Here is an 18,328-nt window from a genome sequence, read left to right as displayed (position 1 = left end):
TTATTCTTTTTTGATCTTGTAGTAAAACCATCATTTTTTTTCAGTGCCATCACCTGATTGTGTCATCAGGGATCGTGCTGACAACTACCTTTTTCTATCTGTTGTACTCTACTACTCCCATACATTCACAGAAAGAAGAGTCTTGCAAAATTCAGCATACCTACATGATAAAAACTGACTTTCGAATCTAGTCATTAACAAATTAATATTTAAAGATATTCTAATAAACTCCTTTATTCTGCCTTCAGCTCCTAGAATAATTCTTAATCTTTCTTCATATAAAGTGACTTCTTTTACTGAGAATTTTCAGACATGTGGCAGCACAACTGTTAAGTAATTGACATTTAAAACTGCATATCAATATACTCACAGTGCAAAGAAATATTAAGATAACCCAGTTCTAAACACAGGGAAGGGCTGGAACCATTCCCAACTTCACAATGGCTTTCTTAGGGGTTAGTCTAATTACAAAAGCTAATTCTACCAAACTAAACCACACCACTATGCCTTAGTCTTGAGTATTTTGTATAAGGAACACTAAAAATGCAAGTAGCTTCAGCTACAATCGATTAGCTTAACTGGTTTCACTTCAGTCGTCATTTCTAGCATTCTGAAAGGGTAGAAGCCTTCTTTTCAAACCCTTACCTTCAAAACAAATACCTCATTTATACTCAAAACATGCCTTGTGACTTTTTAATCTCTTTCATTGTTATCGACAGTTGTAAAGTTCCCATTGCCTTGATTTCTCCATAGGAAGATTACCCATCCTGCAGACTCATGCACTGAAAGCAATGTGCAACATATGGGCTTACAGCCATCTTTTCCTTAGCAAACAGTATACCCAGACAAAAGGAATCAAAAGAATTGAAAGTTATTCCTGGAATTTCACCTCAGGGTAATCGCAAAATAATCAGTCTCTTCCTTATCTGTTCACAATGAACGCATAATTCTAATAAATATGTTATATTCATAAAGACAATGTATATCTGAAAGATGAAACAGGAAAGTCAATACTGATTTCATTAGTTTTACAATGGGAAAGATAAATAATTTGTTTAATTATGGGAAAAAAGAAAAAGTACATCATCATAGTTTAAAAATATCTAAAGGAGCAAGGCAGTGGGCAAACAGATTAGAACATAAAATGAAGCACCACATGATGAGTAACCCAGCAGTGCAGACAAAGTAGACTTAGGCATAATTAAGAAAAAAATAGTTTACAGATGATTGAAGACAAACAGTGAAGAAAATCAGCAAGTTCTCCAAAATTAAAACATCCAATAAAATATTAGAAAAGCAGAAGTTCTTTAAAAAAGTAGTATGCATGTTGGCAGGGAGGCAGCCAGACCACAAAGGATCTGGGAAGAAAGTGGCAGACAGTATTGACACAGCATAGAAGTTAATTATTTGCCTTGGAATTCAGTACAAAAGCCACAACAGTGATCAGGAATTTTATTTTATTTCTAAAAAGAACATGTGTTTAAAAAGAAATGGAAGAACCAAGGTAATTAAATATTTTCTGTGAAACTCCAAACCCAAGAGTTACAATTGCTTCTGGCTTAAAGAAGTCGATCAAGACACTCGTAATTCCTTTGGCACAGAATGTCATTTGGAACAGCCTAAAATAATTAACTAATCTCCATTCCTGCAGCTTCCCAACCACACAAGTTATCTCCTTAGTCATGAAAAATGGCAAGCGATTCTATGAAGTGTTTATGTGATACATTGTGTTACAGTCATCAGGAGAGACACAGAGTAATAAAATGTATTTCTACCAATTAATCATGCCCTCAAATGAAAAACAGGGTACTACGTAAATATTCAAAACTGTCATCTGCAGCCAGGAACAGAATATAAGGTACTGCCGTTTTCTCAGAGATGAGTTCTGGTTGAAACAGACTAACAAAATTTGAGTATTATTACAGTAAAAATCTACCTACTTTTCATCATCCACTCACATCCATCACCAGCCATGGTATTACCTGTAACTGAGTTTCACCATCCAAAAAGAAGACTGGGGAAAAAAAAAACCAAACCACACACACAAAAACCCCCACAAAGACCTCAGACTATTTTAAACCCAAGTCAGCTCTCTGTTTTTATATTTATGGTTTTGCACATTGGCGTTGTATTGATCTAGATCCGAGGAACTTGTGCTTCACATCATGCAATACTCTGAGGTTCCTCTGAACGTTGCTTTGGGTTTGCACAAAGGCGACAGGCATCATCTGCATGGTTTACTTCTCTGTGCAGAAAAGTAAAAGCTGAAGATACAGCATGTGGTTGTGTCTGACATCATATCACACCGACCTGAGCTCAGGAAACAAGATGATGAAGGAAAGACAAAAGCCAGAAACATACAGCATTTTGTAATTTATTTTTTTTTAATTAAAGATTATACTAGCTCCCAAAGAACTGTATCCTAAGCTCAACAAACTACTTAGTCTTTCAAAAGCATAGCATTCATCTAATAACTTCTGAAGTTCAGCTCTTCAAGATGTTTACAGAATCACAGCAATGAGTCTATGTTATCACAACTTATAGTATCAGCATGTAAAAGACATAAGACAGAGAGTCCAAACCACTCTCCAGCGGCAGTCAGCAGTGCATGCTGAAGAAAAGAATTTAAGAAGCAGGACAAAATTTTTTTTATTATTATTATTTTTTTTTTTAGTAAACCATTCCAGCTTACGGCAATCAGTGGGCTTCTTGAGTTAAAGGTTGCCCATCAGTACATTAATTAGCCACCTATAGACTCATCTTTTATGACTTTATCCAAACCCTTACTCAACTTCAGTCAAAAATAAAGATCAAGAGGTTGGTGATTTAATTTCTAGATCACAAGCATGGAATTCTTTAAAACCAAAAGGAAAATAACTGTAACTGTTCCCATTTCTATAATGATTCAGTGACATTTACATGAAAATTGCTTCATTCACAAATCAAGGCACTATTTCCGTTTTTATATGTCAAAAATACTTGCATTAAAAGCAGATAATTTAGTCTTCTTAGAGCCATCTCAAAAAAAAAACAGTGAAGTAATATTTTTCAAGTGTAAAAAAGTAAAGCTCCATAAATATCCTTAAATATAACACAAATAAGATAAATGCAAAATTAATGACTCTAGAATTACTAATTTACTGGCACATTTACAAAGTGCTAAATTATCATCTCACCACAAGAGATGGGAAACAAGTGATGAAAATATGATTTTCCTGACAAAACCCACTTTTTTCAATATAATGATAAATTACAGTATAAGCCAATCCTTTTTAATTACAGATTTTATTCTTGTCTGCTCAGTGTATTGAAGAGGACGAGATCCCGTCATTGCGCTAGCCCCAAGGGATACCAAAACAAAAAATCCCACTGATGAAACCAAGTGAGGTATAAATTATCAAATGAAGATGTTTACCAGTGTTGTCCCTTAATGTGTCTCCTTACCTATGCCAAAGTTTTATGAACTAAAGTGGGTTTAAATACTGTCTTACCCTTACGCATAAGAATTAAAGAATTAACCTCCAATATTCTGCAAATATTTTCTGACACATATAAAAAGTTACCCTGTGGAGGAGGTTGTAGCATATAGTCCATGCTATGATAAATCCGAGAAGGGTGACATGGATATACATGAAATCTCTAAGTGCATTTTTCTGCCACATAGAGCTTGTGCATTTTTCTGCAGCATAACTTGCTTCTCCAATTCCAGTTTGTTTTTAAAACAAAGACTTGCAGGTACAGAGCAATTATTCCATTTTTTTCTTGCATATAATGTTTCTGTTTCATTTTTTCATTGCACTGAAATGACCCATCAGAAACGCAGGGCACAAGATTTTTCTATGATGTAGTATTTCTGTAGTGCTTTGTGCCACAATTGCTGTAATTTAACCTTTATAATAAAAAAGATTCGTCAATAAAACATCAGTTTATAGTATTAGTTTGGAACTGTTTATTTCTTCCATGAAACACCTTTTTTGTTCTGATTTACTCAAACAGTTTATCCTCCTGGAGTACTTGCACAGCACTGCCAGAAGCAATCATCCAAGATAGGCTGCACTAGCTTAAAGGACAGAGAAATGCATTTGATCCAAGAATACATAGCTGTATCTATTCATACAGACAGCAAAACAAGTTATAAAGTGTTTTCTATGATTTATTGTTTGTTCCCTTCAGTGTAACTTATTTTAAAACATGTACCAAAGTTAATGTGGCATCATTTCATGGTTTTGAAATCAAGATGCTACCTGAAATAAATGACTGCACTGTTCTATCAGCACCAAAGAAAGCACCAAATGACATTACACTTAAGAAAGAGAACATGAGCTATACCACACTCTTCCCTCCAAACATGATATATCACAAAAACAAACCTCACATTTCTGCCTCTCCACCCACCCCATGATTTTTAACTTTCTATCATCTCAAAACAGATATCTCAAGCAAACGTGTCACCCTCTGTACCCACCCTTACACAGGCACACTGCAGTACTGCTTCACAGAGCTGCGGTCCTCAGCTGTATTTTCCAAAAATCCTAATTCTACAACATTAACGTTTTATGATCCTTTTGTCTGTGTACATGGAAAGAATTGCCTGGACATTTTCACAAAACCCCACATTCAGAGTCCACCTCCATCTTTTGAAGTTATCTGAAATCTGTTAATGTGTCATTTTTAAGCACATATTAATCAATTAGTAAAATTGATTAACAGCAAGGCTGTGTTTTTAGTAGGATTCTTTCCACCCCTCCTATCACCCCTAAAACTGATTCATCTCCAGCGTCAAGGACTGAAGTACCATCAGAATTTGAGCACTATGAGATTCAGGCTTCAATGGGTTTATGTTGTCCCTGGGATGTTGCCCTTCTGCCCAGCAAAAGCCTCAAATCTAACAACTGGTATGTGCCATGCATGAACCAGTTTGCTTTATTCCCTCAGAAATTGAAAATTTAAGTCTTTTTTTTTTTTTTTTTCCCTGAAGCTCTAGAGACTGAGGTTACTAATTTGAAACATTTTTGATCAGACACCTACAGTTTGAGCTAGAGAGATCAACTTTCCGCAGCTAACATACATAAGAAAATAGTTATATATGGGTTGGAGGAGGAGATGTTCACGTGCTATATGGGATGCAACAGCAAAGAAGTGTGAGCACAGTAACACACACATCACACCTGAAGCATCTCATTTACACAGAAGTAGTTGGACAATTTCCCTAAAGAGTTGTGCAGCCACCACAGAGCTTAAAAAAAAAAACCACACACAGGTGGTTGCATACGGTATTAAGCCATCACCACCATCCCCATAAGGAAAAGAAAAAAGCAGCAGTGTCCATTATATGATCCTACCCCTCCCTGTCTCCTATCTCCCTCTCGTGATTTGCTGTTACAAGTATTTATCAACTCGTGCAAAGAACAAAATCTTAATTAATCTAAGCGAAAGCAAGCCCCTCAGGGTTTTTGTTTTGGGGTTTCTGGACTCGATAAATCTTCGGTCTTACAATTCCCAGACTATTCTGCACAGCCACGCAAACATTTGCTGCATGTCAGTAGAGTGAAAGGAAAAGTAACGGAGAACAGAGAGGAGCCAGCACCTGTGGAAGCTGGTGGGGAGACTTCTTTTTAAAAAGCTGCTGCCAACTTGAAAGCACATTGAAGCACACACTAGGGCAACTCAAAAAGCACTAACAAACAAAACTTGAGCTTTTTTCTTGGCATTCATCAAAAGGAAGATTGCTTTTAAGCATTTGAAGTTCTAGTGACAGCATCGATCTGTTATTTTATTACAGTTGCACTTCACACAGCTATTTAAATACAGTTTAAAACTAGAATAGTTAACTAAACACTGCAGTCAATCTCAAAAAAAAACCCAAAAAACTCTCCGCTTTTCCAGGAAAAAAGCTCAGCATCTACACTCTCAGACTCCTTTTATCTCGCAAAAGCGTTTCACATAGCACCAGGTCAGTCATGATAAACCTGAACTGGTTTACTCAAGTCAGAATTGTAACCACCTGAAATTCAATGCTGTTGTGAAGAGTTCCTCTTCCCCACCTTCACTGGAAGGTGTCTGAAGCAACCAGAGTGCCTGTGCACGCAACCAGCGCGCTGCCAGAGCCCGTCTGGGACCCGTGCACGCAACCAGCGCGCTGCCAGAGCCCGCCTGGCTTCCCAGTCTTAAAGAAACTCTTCAGCTGGGGGAAAGAGCACGGCAGGTTTGCTGTATAAATCAATAAAGCATAGTTTATTCAGATAAGAAGATAAAAGTAACTAATGTGCAGGGAAAATAAGATGAGGCAAACCACTTTTGAACCAGTAAGTGCTAAAAATTCAAAAGGTGAGAGAGAAGAGAACACACTCTGCTGACCACCGCTGTGTACATTTGGAATACATTATTGACTGTTAGCAGATACAAACAAAGCTGAATGTATTTTAGATTAAGCAGGCAACTTCCTACTTATTTATACTAAAATCAAATAAACCCCCAAAAAGTGAGAGTGAAGAGGATAAATGGGGTATTTCCCCTCGGTTATGCATGTAGGAGGTTCTCTCGCAGCAGTGCTCCAGCAGCAGTTTAGACTAAGCTAACGTACCTGACCTAACACCACCCACCGGAATTGCTATCACAAATAAAGAGCAGGGCCAAGAGTTAACAGTCTTACAAAAACACTAATGAACTCTCTGCATAGCTCTTTTCATTTAATTTTGAAGCATTCAGAAGCATTTAAGAGCTACACCGAGCTGGTAGTCTCTCCCCTACTCAAATTATTGATAAATGACAATTCATTAAATCCCACCAAGAAAGCTTTTGCCAGGCTGCTCCTTACTACTGCTCTTAGAGTTCCCTTACGTTCCACAGACCGAACAGAACTTTGGCATCATCCATGTAGTAAGAAAATGATGCAGTAGCTTGAAAACACACTCTGTAAAAACGCCAGTTACACCAATTTGACCATTATTTTTGAGACTATAACTTTTTTTATTATGTAAGCATTAAATTGAATGTGTGTATGGTTGTGGAAAAAAGGCTAATGCTACATGAACAGCGAGCAAGCTACAGGGTGTCTTCTCAAGAGAATATTTATAGTCAGTAATAAGTATCAGTAAACACTCTAAAAGTGAGCTGACTGAATATTTGTCATTCATTTTTTTATGACATAGAAGTAGCAGTATTTATAAAATTTGAGAATCTTTTATAGTTCAAAAACAGATTTAATGACATGTATTTGCAATATGAAATAAGAATTATGATAAAAATTGAACAGGTGACAGCTGTGCAAGTGGAATTAAATTTAATTATAATGCATTACTATTTGAAGTGACTACTTTAAACCACACATTGAACAGTAAGTTGGACAATATGACTATTTTTGTTAAAATAATTAATGTTAATGTAAAACATTGAAATATGCTAATACTCTAAAAAAGCGATAAGAAAGAAGGATACATGAGGTTAATTTATCCTACTTCATTCTTCCAAAATACATCATTGTTTCCCTTCTGGTGTGTGGAAAGTATCTCAAAATTATGGCAAAGACTGAACGTTACGTACTTTTGCAATGAAGTCTAATACAAGAATTATTCTGTGAAGTGGCTGGTTTGATTTTTCTCTCTGCCTGTACTTTCAGATAAGTGTTCTATATTTGAATGCACTATCTCTAAATACTTTTCACTTCTTTTCTCGGTACTGAAGATGAAACCATCATAATTGTCTCCAGCAGCAAATGCTTTTAAGTTTCCTCTACAAGTCCTTCTTTCCCCCTCTGTTTTCTGAAGAATATTTCTCCTTTTTTCTAAGTGAACTTCCAAAAGAAATTAACTAAATTTTCTAAGACTGGCTAGACTGTGTGGACTGTTGTGTGGTTTTTTTTTTTTTAAACACACAAACATGCCAGAGTTTTAAAGGCAGCCAGATTTCAAAAGCATAGTTCACGTCACTTCATTTGTTGTAGATATTTATTTCAAGTTGTACCAAGACAATGAAAGCTCCAAATCTGCAGAGCCTTAAAATTGCACATTTAGGAAACAGTAGTTCCTAGATACTGCATGTACCAGGTTATGCACATAACTCCCTGGAAATCTTCACAAATACATATCCCCTAATCTCCTAAGTGTGATCAACATGAATGACTGCTGCTTGCTCAAAAACAGTACCTAGCAACTTCGTTGTTTGTTTTGGGTTTTTTGGTTTTTGTTTTGTTTTGTTTTTTTTAATACATATTAGTACTCAGAAACCAAAAAGAGAGAATTCATTTTGAGCAGAGAAAAATAAGGCTGATTTACAAAATTCTTTTGATCTAATTAAAGTCTTTGCAATAGAGGCATTCCTGAACTGTTAAAAAAAATATTATTAAACAGTAGATGAAAGATCTCCTTGAAGATTTTGCTGGTTTTCTTTTCATCCTGTGGAACGTAAACACCAATGAACTCAGTATGCATGAGAAAAAGCAAAGGAGTTTTTCAGGTTTTGCCTCTTCCCCCTGCTACTACCTGCCTGAAGAACAGCTTTCTGTAGACACAGCTAGCCTGGATTTCAAGACATACAAGAGTTAGATAAAGACTTAATCACTGCACTCAGGCTCCCTGCTATAGTTCAGAGGGGCCTACAGACAAAATCTGTAACTTCCATTAAACCTATCAATTCCATTACACAGGTAGTACAGGTACAAGATAAACTTGTACCCTTTCCCTTCATTTCTTTTGTTCACCAGCAACATAACCAAGGACAGTCTGAGCACTCATATTGCAGCAATGTGATGGGAATGGATGTTAAGGATAAGAGCAGCCCACCTAAGGTCCAATTTAAAAAACAACAAACACACAGAGAAAAACCCAACACCCAACTTCCTCCCTTTTCAGAATTCATAGCAAATTATATATGTCTTGTGAAACTCAAAGAACTAAAAAGGAAAGAAGCAATACGAAACCCAGCCAATCGGCACCAGAATAGGTTTGCTAATGCTTCATTTGTCAAAGACCCTAACTTCTACAGATTTAGCAAAAGCAATCCTTAAGCGCAATGGTAATAAAAAAGAAAAGTATTTGCTGTGCCTTAAAATATTCTTCAAACTATGACTATCAAGGTGATGTATTATGCTACTGAATACTCCACTGACTGTCAGTGGATTGCTAACCATCTTTTCATTTTCTAGTGCAGTCTAATTTGCCAAAAAGCAAATAAACTCTTCACGCATTCACAACATCGCTTACATATGAAGACTAGTAGAACTATGAGCAAAATTCAAATGATACTACAAGTAACTAGAAACAATTACAGTTAAAATACTAAATGTGAATACAAAAATACTGCTGAAAACCTTTAATTTGTTGCCACTAATTAACACAATTGTACCCATTTCTCCTTTATTCATTAGGTCTTTATTCTGTCATTTAAAACTATTTATAGTGACACTGGGCTGATTCACCATAATCTCCTTCTACCCACAGCCATTTATAATTTTTTCCTCCAGTAATTTTATAAACTTAATGGTGGTTGTTTGGTTTTGTTTTTTTTTTTCATTTCCATCTGCTGATAAAAACAACCTGTCTTAATACATTAAAAAAAAATATTAAAAACACAGAGGTCAGAATAGCACCCATTGTGCAGCACGTTTTAAAGAGTGCATCTTGACACTCATTTTACTTCCTTCTAATTCGGCAGATGCAAATTAGCTCAATGAGAGAAAGTGGATAGTGAAAAAGTATTATTCTACATTTCAAAATAGTGAACCTAGCAAAGTAATAAGTTTTGACATTTAAGGCTTTTCTATCTTCTACTATATGAATATGAAATAGGAATGATTATTTGCTTCTTTTCTCAAAAATGCCATTTCCAATCTAGCCTTGATCAAAGTGATAGAAAAATCAAAATAAAAATACAGTGTAATAAAATACACAGTGGATATTGAAGACAGTGTACATTTAAAAGTGCCAAAAAAAATAAGTTCAAAATTCACTTGGAATATTCCTCACTGTTGCCTCAATTTTTCTTTAGGCGCTGTGGGAAGCCACCATTTTTCAATTTCCAAGTCAACAAAAGTAAAATCCAAATTCTAAACCCCACCATGGAAAAATGTTCTGTTCCCAGTAAATGTTGTTAATTGGCATAATGGCATAGCAGCAACAACCTCAACTTCCCTGATTTTAACAGTTTCTACAAAAATGCACAGTATGCAGGAATGTAAACTGGAAATTTTATTCCAGCAATCCTTAATTCACAGACTATACATTAAGTAGTAAAAAGGCAGAAAATAATGGAGACTGCTGTTATTTTAAAATCCCACTTAAAAACACAGTGGAAGGAATAGCAAACAGATGACTTCATACGTAATAATGTCTGCACTAGAGACGCCAGGCTATAAGAAAACAATATACAATGAACCTGGGACACTAGCAATATCTTGTAGTATATTACATTTGATATATTTGATTTTTGATATCAAAGTTAGTTAATTATACCGATGAGAACTAATCTGAGCTGTAAGGTGCACAAATGATCCAAAGCCTTGCAGTTCCTATGATGGTCTAGACCACAACATGGCTAGCCACAATTGGCTCAATAACCTGCTGAGGTAGCCCTGCAGATTAATATTTCCAATTAGAGTTGAATGATCCTTCAACAAGGCATGTGTGTTAAATGTATGTTCAATACAACATATTCATTCAAGCCAGACTAGTTTTAAATTTAGCAGAGTAAAAATGTTATTTTATTTAATTCCACAGATATACTTCTCCTGTATTCAGTGCTGTATCTGCTTTGGTCACAGACATGCACACACGAAACCAAACCACAGCTCAATGGTACTAAGAACCTAAATCCAAGACTACTGAGCAGAAAGGTGCATTTCTTTGGAGTTTTGTTTTGTTTTTAATCCTTTACCGCGTTCCCATTTTCCATATATCACCACATTTATTTTTTTTCCTCTACCTCTCAATCCATTAAATAAACCTCCTATAATTTATTCAGATCCCTTCTACATCAACCCTAGTGCTCTTTCACTGCACTGTGCTCATTCTCCACTCCTTTTGCATAACTGAGTTTTCTCTATCTTTCCTCAGCGACGTGCAGGCTCTCCTTCCTGTAACCTGTCCCTCATTCTGAGGACACTGGCAAAAGCGACAAGTTCAATGTAAACAGGGGTGGGGGAAGGAAGGCAGTCAATAACATCAATTGAAAAGCATGACAAAAATTATCCACTCTAAGAAGAAAAGCCCCCAAAAGATTACACAAAACCTTTCTTATTAATGAGAAAATGTGAAATAACAATACCTTTCTAAAACTTGAATTTTATTTAGTTTGTTTTCTGTGATTACACTTCTGTACAAGTTCAGTGGCATCAACTGGAAGCAACAATCTTAAAGTCAATGACTGAAATAACTCCTGGAATAGAAAGACATTTCACAATGGGCAAGAAGTCTGCCTAGTGAAGCGTCTACTTTCAAAATCCAGTTATAAATGCCAACCTTTAACCAACCAGAAAACAAAAACTAACTTCTGTGCCAATGTCTCTGATCAAATGGGGAAGAACTTACCATTAAGTTACACACCAAAAACTAGTTAAATTCCAAATACACCAAAGAGAACCTTAAAGTACTTGTGGGTGGTTTAAATAAAAGCTACGTTCATTGACTACAATATTCAGTATGAATTTTTTACTGAGCTTTCATAAATAAGTCTATTCAGAGAACTGCAAAATATTACTATTTAGAAAGAAAGAAAATTCCTTTCTTTAGGACCTTTCACTCTCAGCTTTAGATTACTTGCCATGATCCCTGCGTTCATCCAGCCAAGTTCATTTTGCACTCACCAGCATACCAGTTCATTTATTTTAAATAAAAATGAATTTATTGATCAGGACACCAATTTACCAGTATTTGCTTGGAAATCTGTGGATGCAGTACATATAGTTCAATACTTTGCTTACATATATATCTACATATACATGCAAAAAATCAATAGTAAATTGCATCTGTCGATATTACACCTATAAACCTCAAAATGCATGTGTGTAAAGATACATACCCCCACATATATATATACAAACCTCTATGTATATGTATAAGTACAAACATTTCAAACACGTACATTACACTTTCTTAACTGTGCATAAACAATACCATACTAACAGTATCTGAACACAGTTTAAAGACTGCTGTAAAAATCATCACTGGAAAAAAAATCCATTTCTCTTCATTGCAAATGTTTGTTAAATGTAAATGCTGATATTCTATTCCTTGGAAGAACGTTTGTCTGCATGTAGAATTTCATGATAAAAGGCTTTCAAGTCCCAGGTTTCTCTAGATAAACCCCACTGGCTTACTGATGCATGAATGCACTGAAATTGAATTACTGTACAACAGCAATTACTTTTCACAGTACAGTTATAATGAGAATCAGCTTCACAATGAACACCAGGTAGCTACAGTAGGAAAAGTTAATAAAAAAGAAATCTCTTATTTGCATTTTCCACTGCAGCAATAAAAAGGTAGTTTTCTCAAAGAAAAATAATCCTTAACACTCGGTTTGCCGTCTTACAAGTACACCAACAATCACTTTCACAGGATTATCTTTACTTGCAAAGAAACACTAATGAAAATAGAAATTTAGCTGCATAGCTGAAGTTTTAATAATAGCTCTCTGAATATTCCCTAATAACTTATTTATGTTTCATTTTGCTTTGTTTTTCACTTCCCTCTATCTTCCCTTGACTTTTTTATACCTTTAACTAGGAAAGTCAAAAGCACTAAATGAATAGTTTTAATTCCACCTGTTTTTCTACTATCAAGTTAGTAGCAGCAGTCATTTGTTACTGAACGTTATGTCATCATGCCCTATTCCTTCTCAGTTTCAAAATTAGTCACTAAAGTATCATAAAACTCTGAAATATTTTTCTTAAATTCTAAAAAATTATAGCTAACTTAATTTAGACTGATCAAGCACATTTCCTATGAGTGAAATCACTACAAGTCCAAGAAAACCAACTGAAGCAATGTCACAAGCGACAGTGGATTATGCAAGACTCTCAAAGGGTTTATTTGGGTTTGGATGTAAAATTAAACCCACTGCTTAAAAACACAGGAAACATTTCCACTTAGGCCACTTTACGGGCAGTAAGATTTTTCCAAACTTGAATGTCATAGTATTAAAGGCAAATCGATACATGTACATTTGTCACAGCCAGAAACAAAGCACCAGCAACATTGAATGAAAAGCATTCTTCAGTGGTTTTAACTGAAATCTTGTCACAAATATTTCAAAATAAAATCTCAAGTTGCCTCTCTGAAACTCAATCAAGTAGGGCAGTATTAGGAAGGAAATGGTTAACAGGAATATCCTGAACTGACATAAATCTAAGGTAAATACTGAACACTGGGGAGGGAGGGGGGGGGGGGGGGGGGGGGGAAAAGTAGCTTGTAAGGGTTTCCATCAGTAAGTAGATGACAAAAGGTTATATAATTGGTTTAGCACTTTCAGTTTTCCATTTATTTTATGTATCTGACAGCACAAAAATAGGACATTCTGTGATAGGATAATTGCATACTGAAGGGTAATTCAAGCAGGCGATGAATATGATAAAAATCACACTGAACCAACTAATCACTATGAAAAGCAATGAGATAGAAAGATAAAAATTCAACCAGAATATAAAGGGGGAGGAGGGAGAAGAGAGTTCAAATGTGATTAGGAGATTTTAACAAGTTAATGTGTTTGAAAGCATAAGGCAAAACAAAAAAAAACCTGAAGGCCTTTCCAAGCCATCCGATTGCAATATTTCCAGGTCTTTCTTCTTGACCTTTTCAAAAAATTAATCATTTTATATACTGTGGCTTTCTGAACAGTTGTCACAGATTACTACATCTGCTAAAACCTGAAAAAGTATGTTGATTAAAATGTTTTATCTACAAAGTACTGTAAATTAAACCATGAATTTTGTTGTCTACTTAAAGCTGATTTAATGAATGGCGCAGAGTAACAACTTGAGGTAACAAGGCTGGAACACGTTTTCTGAACACTTGGAGCTGAACCCTGGCCACGGTCACTCCATTATTTCTAGGGCCAAGAGAGATTTTGTAAATTAGTACTTAACCCAATACCAGCACGAGCGTATCCTAAAGTATTACTCTATTTAGGTTTCAGTGCTCTTCGTACAAGTTTCCATCAAAAGTTTATGTCAAAATCCTATTATTTTAGAGGCAAGGTGATGCAGTATTACTTTGTCTCAGCATGGAGCAGAGGCCTAAGGTCCACAGGAGCTTTGTAACTCCTGTGTTCCCTCCCCAGATATGAAAAGAAAATTAGCTATGATGTACCAAAGATGGAACTCATGCAAAACCTGAACTGTACCAAAAGGGGTTGTACTTATCAGGGCATAAAATAACTAAGCACTACTCACTACCCAGAACACAAAATATCACTTACTAATCTCTAGTTAGCAAGGTGAGCCACATTATATTATCATGCAAAAAACAGTAACTTCATTGGAAGGTGCACTAAACAGATCCTTTTTTAAAAAAGAAGTCACCCTGTCCAAACCAAGCTTCTAGCTTCCTTTTCAAAGATGGAAACCTTCCAAAGACAGGTCTGAATTTCAGTCATTTTTTCCGGCACTAAAACTCTTTCACTCAATACGACATGCATGGTTTAACTTGACAGAATTTGGGCTTATTTTTAGCCAGAGCATGGTGGTCTACATTGGTCCTATATTTTTTTTCTCCCCAGATAAAACCACCATTTATATGAAGAGGCCAAACCATTTAAACACTCACCAACATTAGAAAACATTTGTTAAAAAGCTCTAATTGAGAGGGAAACCACCCTTCCCCAGTAACACTCCACATTGATGGAATAGAGCTCCTCCAACCAGCAAGTGTACAGCTTGCTGGCCACTTTTTGTGTTAAATGAGTGCTGCTCCAAGAACATTTTCTTCACATTGTTATGATCTCAGGGCAGCAGTTTTCCCTGCTAAGGAACAAGGAAAACAACCCCCTCCAGGGTCAATGTTCTGCAGGCTTCTGGAAGCTGTTGCACATGTCTTAAAGTTCAGTTTTTCTCTGAAAACAGACAGTAAAAATAGCATTGCGGGGTTCCATGTTTATTGTCTTTCTCTACTCCCCTGCCAAGTGTGCTCAGTTTACAAGCTGAAATATGTTTTCCTTCACTGCCAGCCCAGAAAATTCAACCTTTAAAACGTAGCCAAATTCCTTCCTCCCTTTTGCACCATAACAAATAATAAAAGACTGAATGTGAAATTGTATCTGCAGTTGCACAAATGGAATCCCTGTCCTTTGTGTGATGCCTTCAGCTCCACAGTTGAGATACAAAGACCTCCAACTCAATTGAGCAGACAAATCTGGCTAAAATAGAGTAGCTGGTGGCAAACAGCATCACCATAATGTCCCATTAGTTTGTTGATATAGGTGATGTAACAGGAACCAGTTACATGCAGTCGCTTAAATTTCTACCAAAGAATAATGTAAAATGAAAACTACAACAGGAAAAAAAAAAACCTGTTATCCTTTAGGACGTGCACGTTACAATGAACTCCTATTCAATACAGTAAAACACAGAAGTTAGAACTTTTTTAATGGTAAATCTAGTCTAATAAGACACTAAATCTACTGCAAAAGAAGGATCAGAATGGAGAGCCAAAAAACCAACCCCACAGAAACCTACAGATGTACCAAAAGCTCAATATAGATACTTAACGATCATGAAGTTATCTTTAGAGTAATGTAGGACTTTACCACAATTAGAGGAACTTTGGATTTAGTTCCATTTGAGGTATCTGCATCTTTTTCTAGATTTGAACTGAAGGACAGTTATTTAACTCAGAAGAATCCCTGCAATACAGATTGATTCATTGCTTACCCGTACAGCTTCAGACTTTTTATGAAACATTTCTTCCATATTCTTTGCTAACTTCTTCACAAGCTGAAGGCCATCGATTTCTTCTATTGCAACATCCTTCTCATATTCTTTATATTTCTGGAAGAAAAAAAAATATGAAAAAAAATTAGGGTAAAGCTGTTCACAGTGAACTAGCCAAAACTTTGACAACTAATTATTAGTTTCATATTACACTTTTGCTGACATTCTTCATTTATTTGATGTTTATTTGTGTGACAGACAGCTGCTTCATGCCAAGAAGCTGTCACAGGGGTAGAACTGGGTTAGAACCAGAACTCCATTAAGAAAACTTAACAAAAATATTTATCTTGTGCGCTGTAGGAAAACGATAATTCCCCTTCACGTTTAAATTACCCCTCCCCACAACTGAACGACAGCCAAAAAAAGTAGTAAAAAATTCTCATATCCCATCCAAAAATCATTTAAAACCAGTGATATGCTTGGCAATCCACTGCGCTTTTGCAACCTAGAATCCTCCTCCTCCTCTTCAGCTGTACTTCCTGTAAATGTCTATTTGACAAGCTTTATACAATACTTACATTATTAATACTTATGCTACAAGGTTATCTAGACATTCTTAACTTCCCATGCAAAGAAACCCCCAAACAAACCACAAACGTGAGCCTTTATCTGAATGCAAGCCTGAAAGTATCCTTTATACAGTATGGATGAGCACTACCTTATGCTCCCTTTTCACAGTATGAATAACTCTCAGGCTGACTAAACACTAAAAACATATCCAAAACAATTTTTATCCTCTATTTTCTCCATATCAACATTTTTTCTTTATCAGCATTTATAATAAATCTTGTAAGAAAGTAACATACAAAACCCAAAGCATTTTATACAGAGTACATTCCTCTTTCCCATGTCATCCCACTACCGTGTGTGCTCTCAGAGGCGATGGCTTTCAGTCTAATTATCGTTTTCTTATATCTATTTAAAACACATATAGTTGTGATGAACTAATCAGTGCCCATTACCGACCCCTTAACCTAGTCACGTACTTGTATCTCCACAATCCTGCAAGGAAGATGAAAAGCAAACCTGGCTTCTACCAGCTTAGCCCTATGTGCAAAAAATACCTTCCAAACCTCTAAAGCAGACTCCTATGGCAGCCCACAGCACAACATTTGAGTCAATAAAATGAGCTTAAAAAGATTCATTAAAATTTGCCTTTAGAATTATTATCTCCAAACCTTGTATAACTCCAGAGAAGGAAGGATAAGGGCATCAAAACCAGTGGCTCTAACCACCTGGATGAACAATAAAAGGATCAAAACAGTAAGTCAGGACCAGTCGTGTCCTGGCAGGTGACGGAAGGGCTGTATTGTAAAAGCGCACCTGTGCATATTGTACCCATTTCTTCTGACAAACCTAATTTTCAAGGCAAAGTAACACTTTGGACTTGATTTAAACTTTATATTTCTCTGTAAAAACTTGTGCAAACATTTGGATAAACAAATAATATTTGATAATACATATTTCCTATTTCATAATAGGGTTACCAAATACAAAGTTGTCAGTAAATATTTAGGACAATTTTTTTTATATTGTCATTTCAGTAACAATTTCATTTTTTCCACAGTATTTCCTCCTACGAGGCTTTATTCTATCTGAGATTTTAATAGTAGTCTAAACAATCTAAGAAACCTCAAGCAGACCACCCTGTATTTTTCTCCCAGGAGGTAGGAGGGAAGATTTGATTTTTCCCCCCTTCTTGGTCCATTTAAATGCCATAAGCAGAGTTCCAATTTCATTAATGCCATTACTAAACTCACTAACTCTCCACTCTGAAAAAAATAATTTATGATTGTACAGTGATTTGTCTAAAATAGAAAAAAAAAGTCTGGGTTTTTTTTAATTTGCTGGAGAAAATAAAAGAACACAGTAGACTAGAGGTAAATGTTATTGTAACAAACACTAACTATGACAAAATGTAGTAAATTAAGACTAAATTGAAAACATTCCCAGTTAATTAATGATGTCAAAGTCTGTCCATGTCCCACAGGATTTGAAGCTTTGGAGAATTTAAAACAAATGAAACAAAATGCACTGCCATGAATAACTATCGTATTTATTATGTCAATAGATCAAGTACAAATTTGAATCACTTATTTCAAGCTTCACAGATCATGCTCAACATATCAAGCGCTGATAAAAATGGTTTCCTTCAGACTTGACCTTTGAGTTCTTTGAAAGTATTCAAAAATGCATCACTTCAAGGGATTATTTTCAGGTCATCTGATTTATTGATTTAAGCTTTGACATCAAGTAAAGAAAACCAAGCAATTATTCACGTCATTTGTCTGAAATCTGTTGAAGTCGACAAATTTTCTAGGCACACAGAATCATACCATGTAGTCTATCAGGCTATTGTGAGAACATATTAAAAAGCCACACGTCCCAGTTTTGAGTAACTGGTGCTTT

At 35.7% G+C, this 18,328-nt stretch overlaps 1 protein-coding gene across 5 annotated transcripts in view; it reads right to left on the bottom strand.

Moving 5' to 3' along the window:
* Positions 1 to 18,328, bottom strand: part of CACNA2D3 (calcium voltage-gated channel auxiliary subunit alpha2delta 3) — a 469,002-nt gene that overhangs the window by 353,188 nt on the left and 97,486 nt on the right. For all 5 annotated transcript variants that reach the window (XR_003559900.2, XR_003559897.2, XR_003559899.2 and 2 more), the window contains one exon: positions 15,860 to 15,976. Coding sequence is in view for 2 of the 5 variants with exons in the window: in XM_027805095.2 (XP_027660896.1) it covers positions 15,860 to 15,976 (117 nt within the window). In the remaining 3 variants the exon portion in view is untranslated. The remainder of the gene's footprint in view (positions 1 to 15,859; positions 15,977 to 18,328) is intronic.

Source organism: Falco cherrug, chromosome 4 (genome assembly GCF_023634085.1).
Source record: "Falco cherrug isolate bFalChe1 chromosome 4, bFalChe1.pri, whole genome shotgun sequence".
NCBI lineage: Eukaryota > Metazoa > Chordata > Aves > Falconiformes > Falconidae > Falco > Falco cherrug.
Note: the sequence above shows the minus strand (reverse complement) of the source record. Positions and strands in the feature narration are given on the sequence as shown.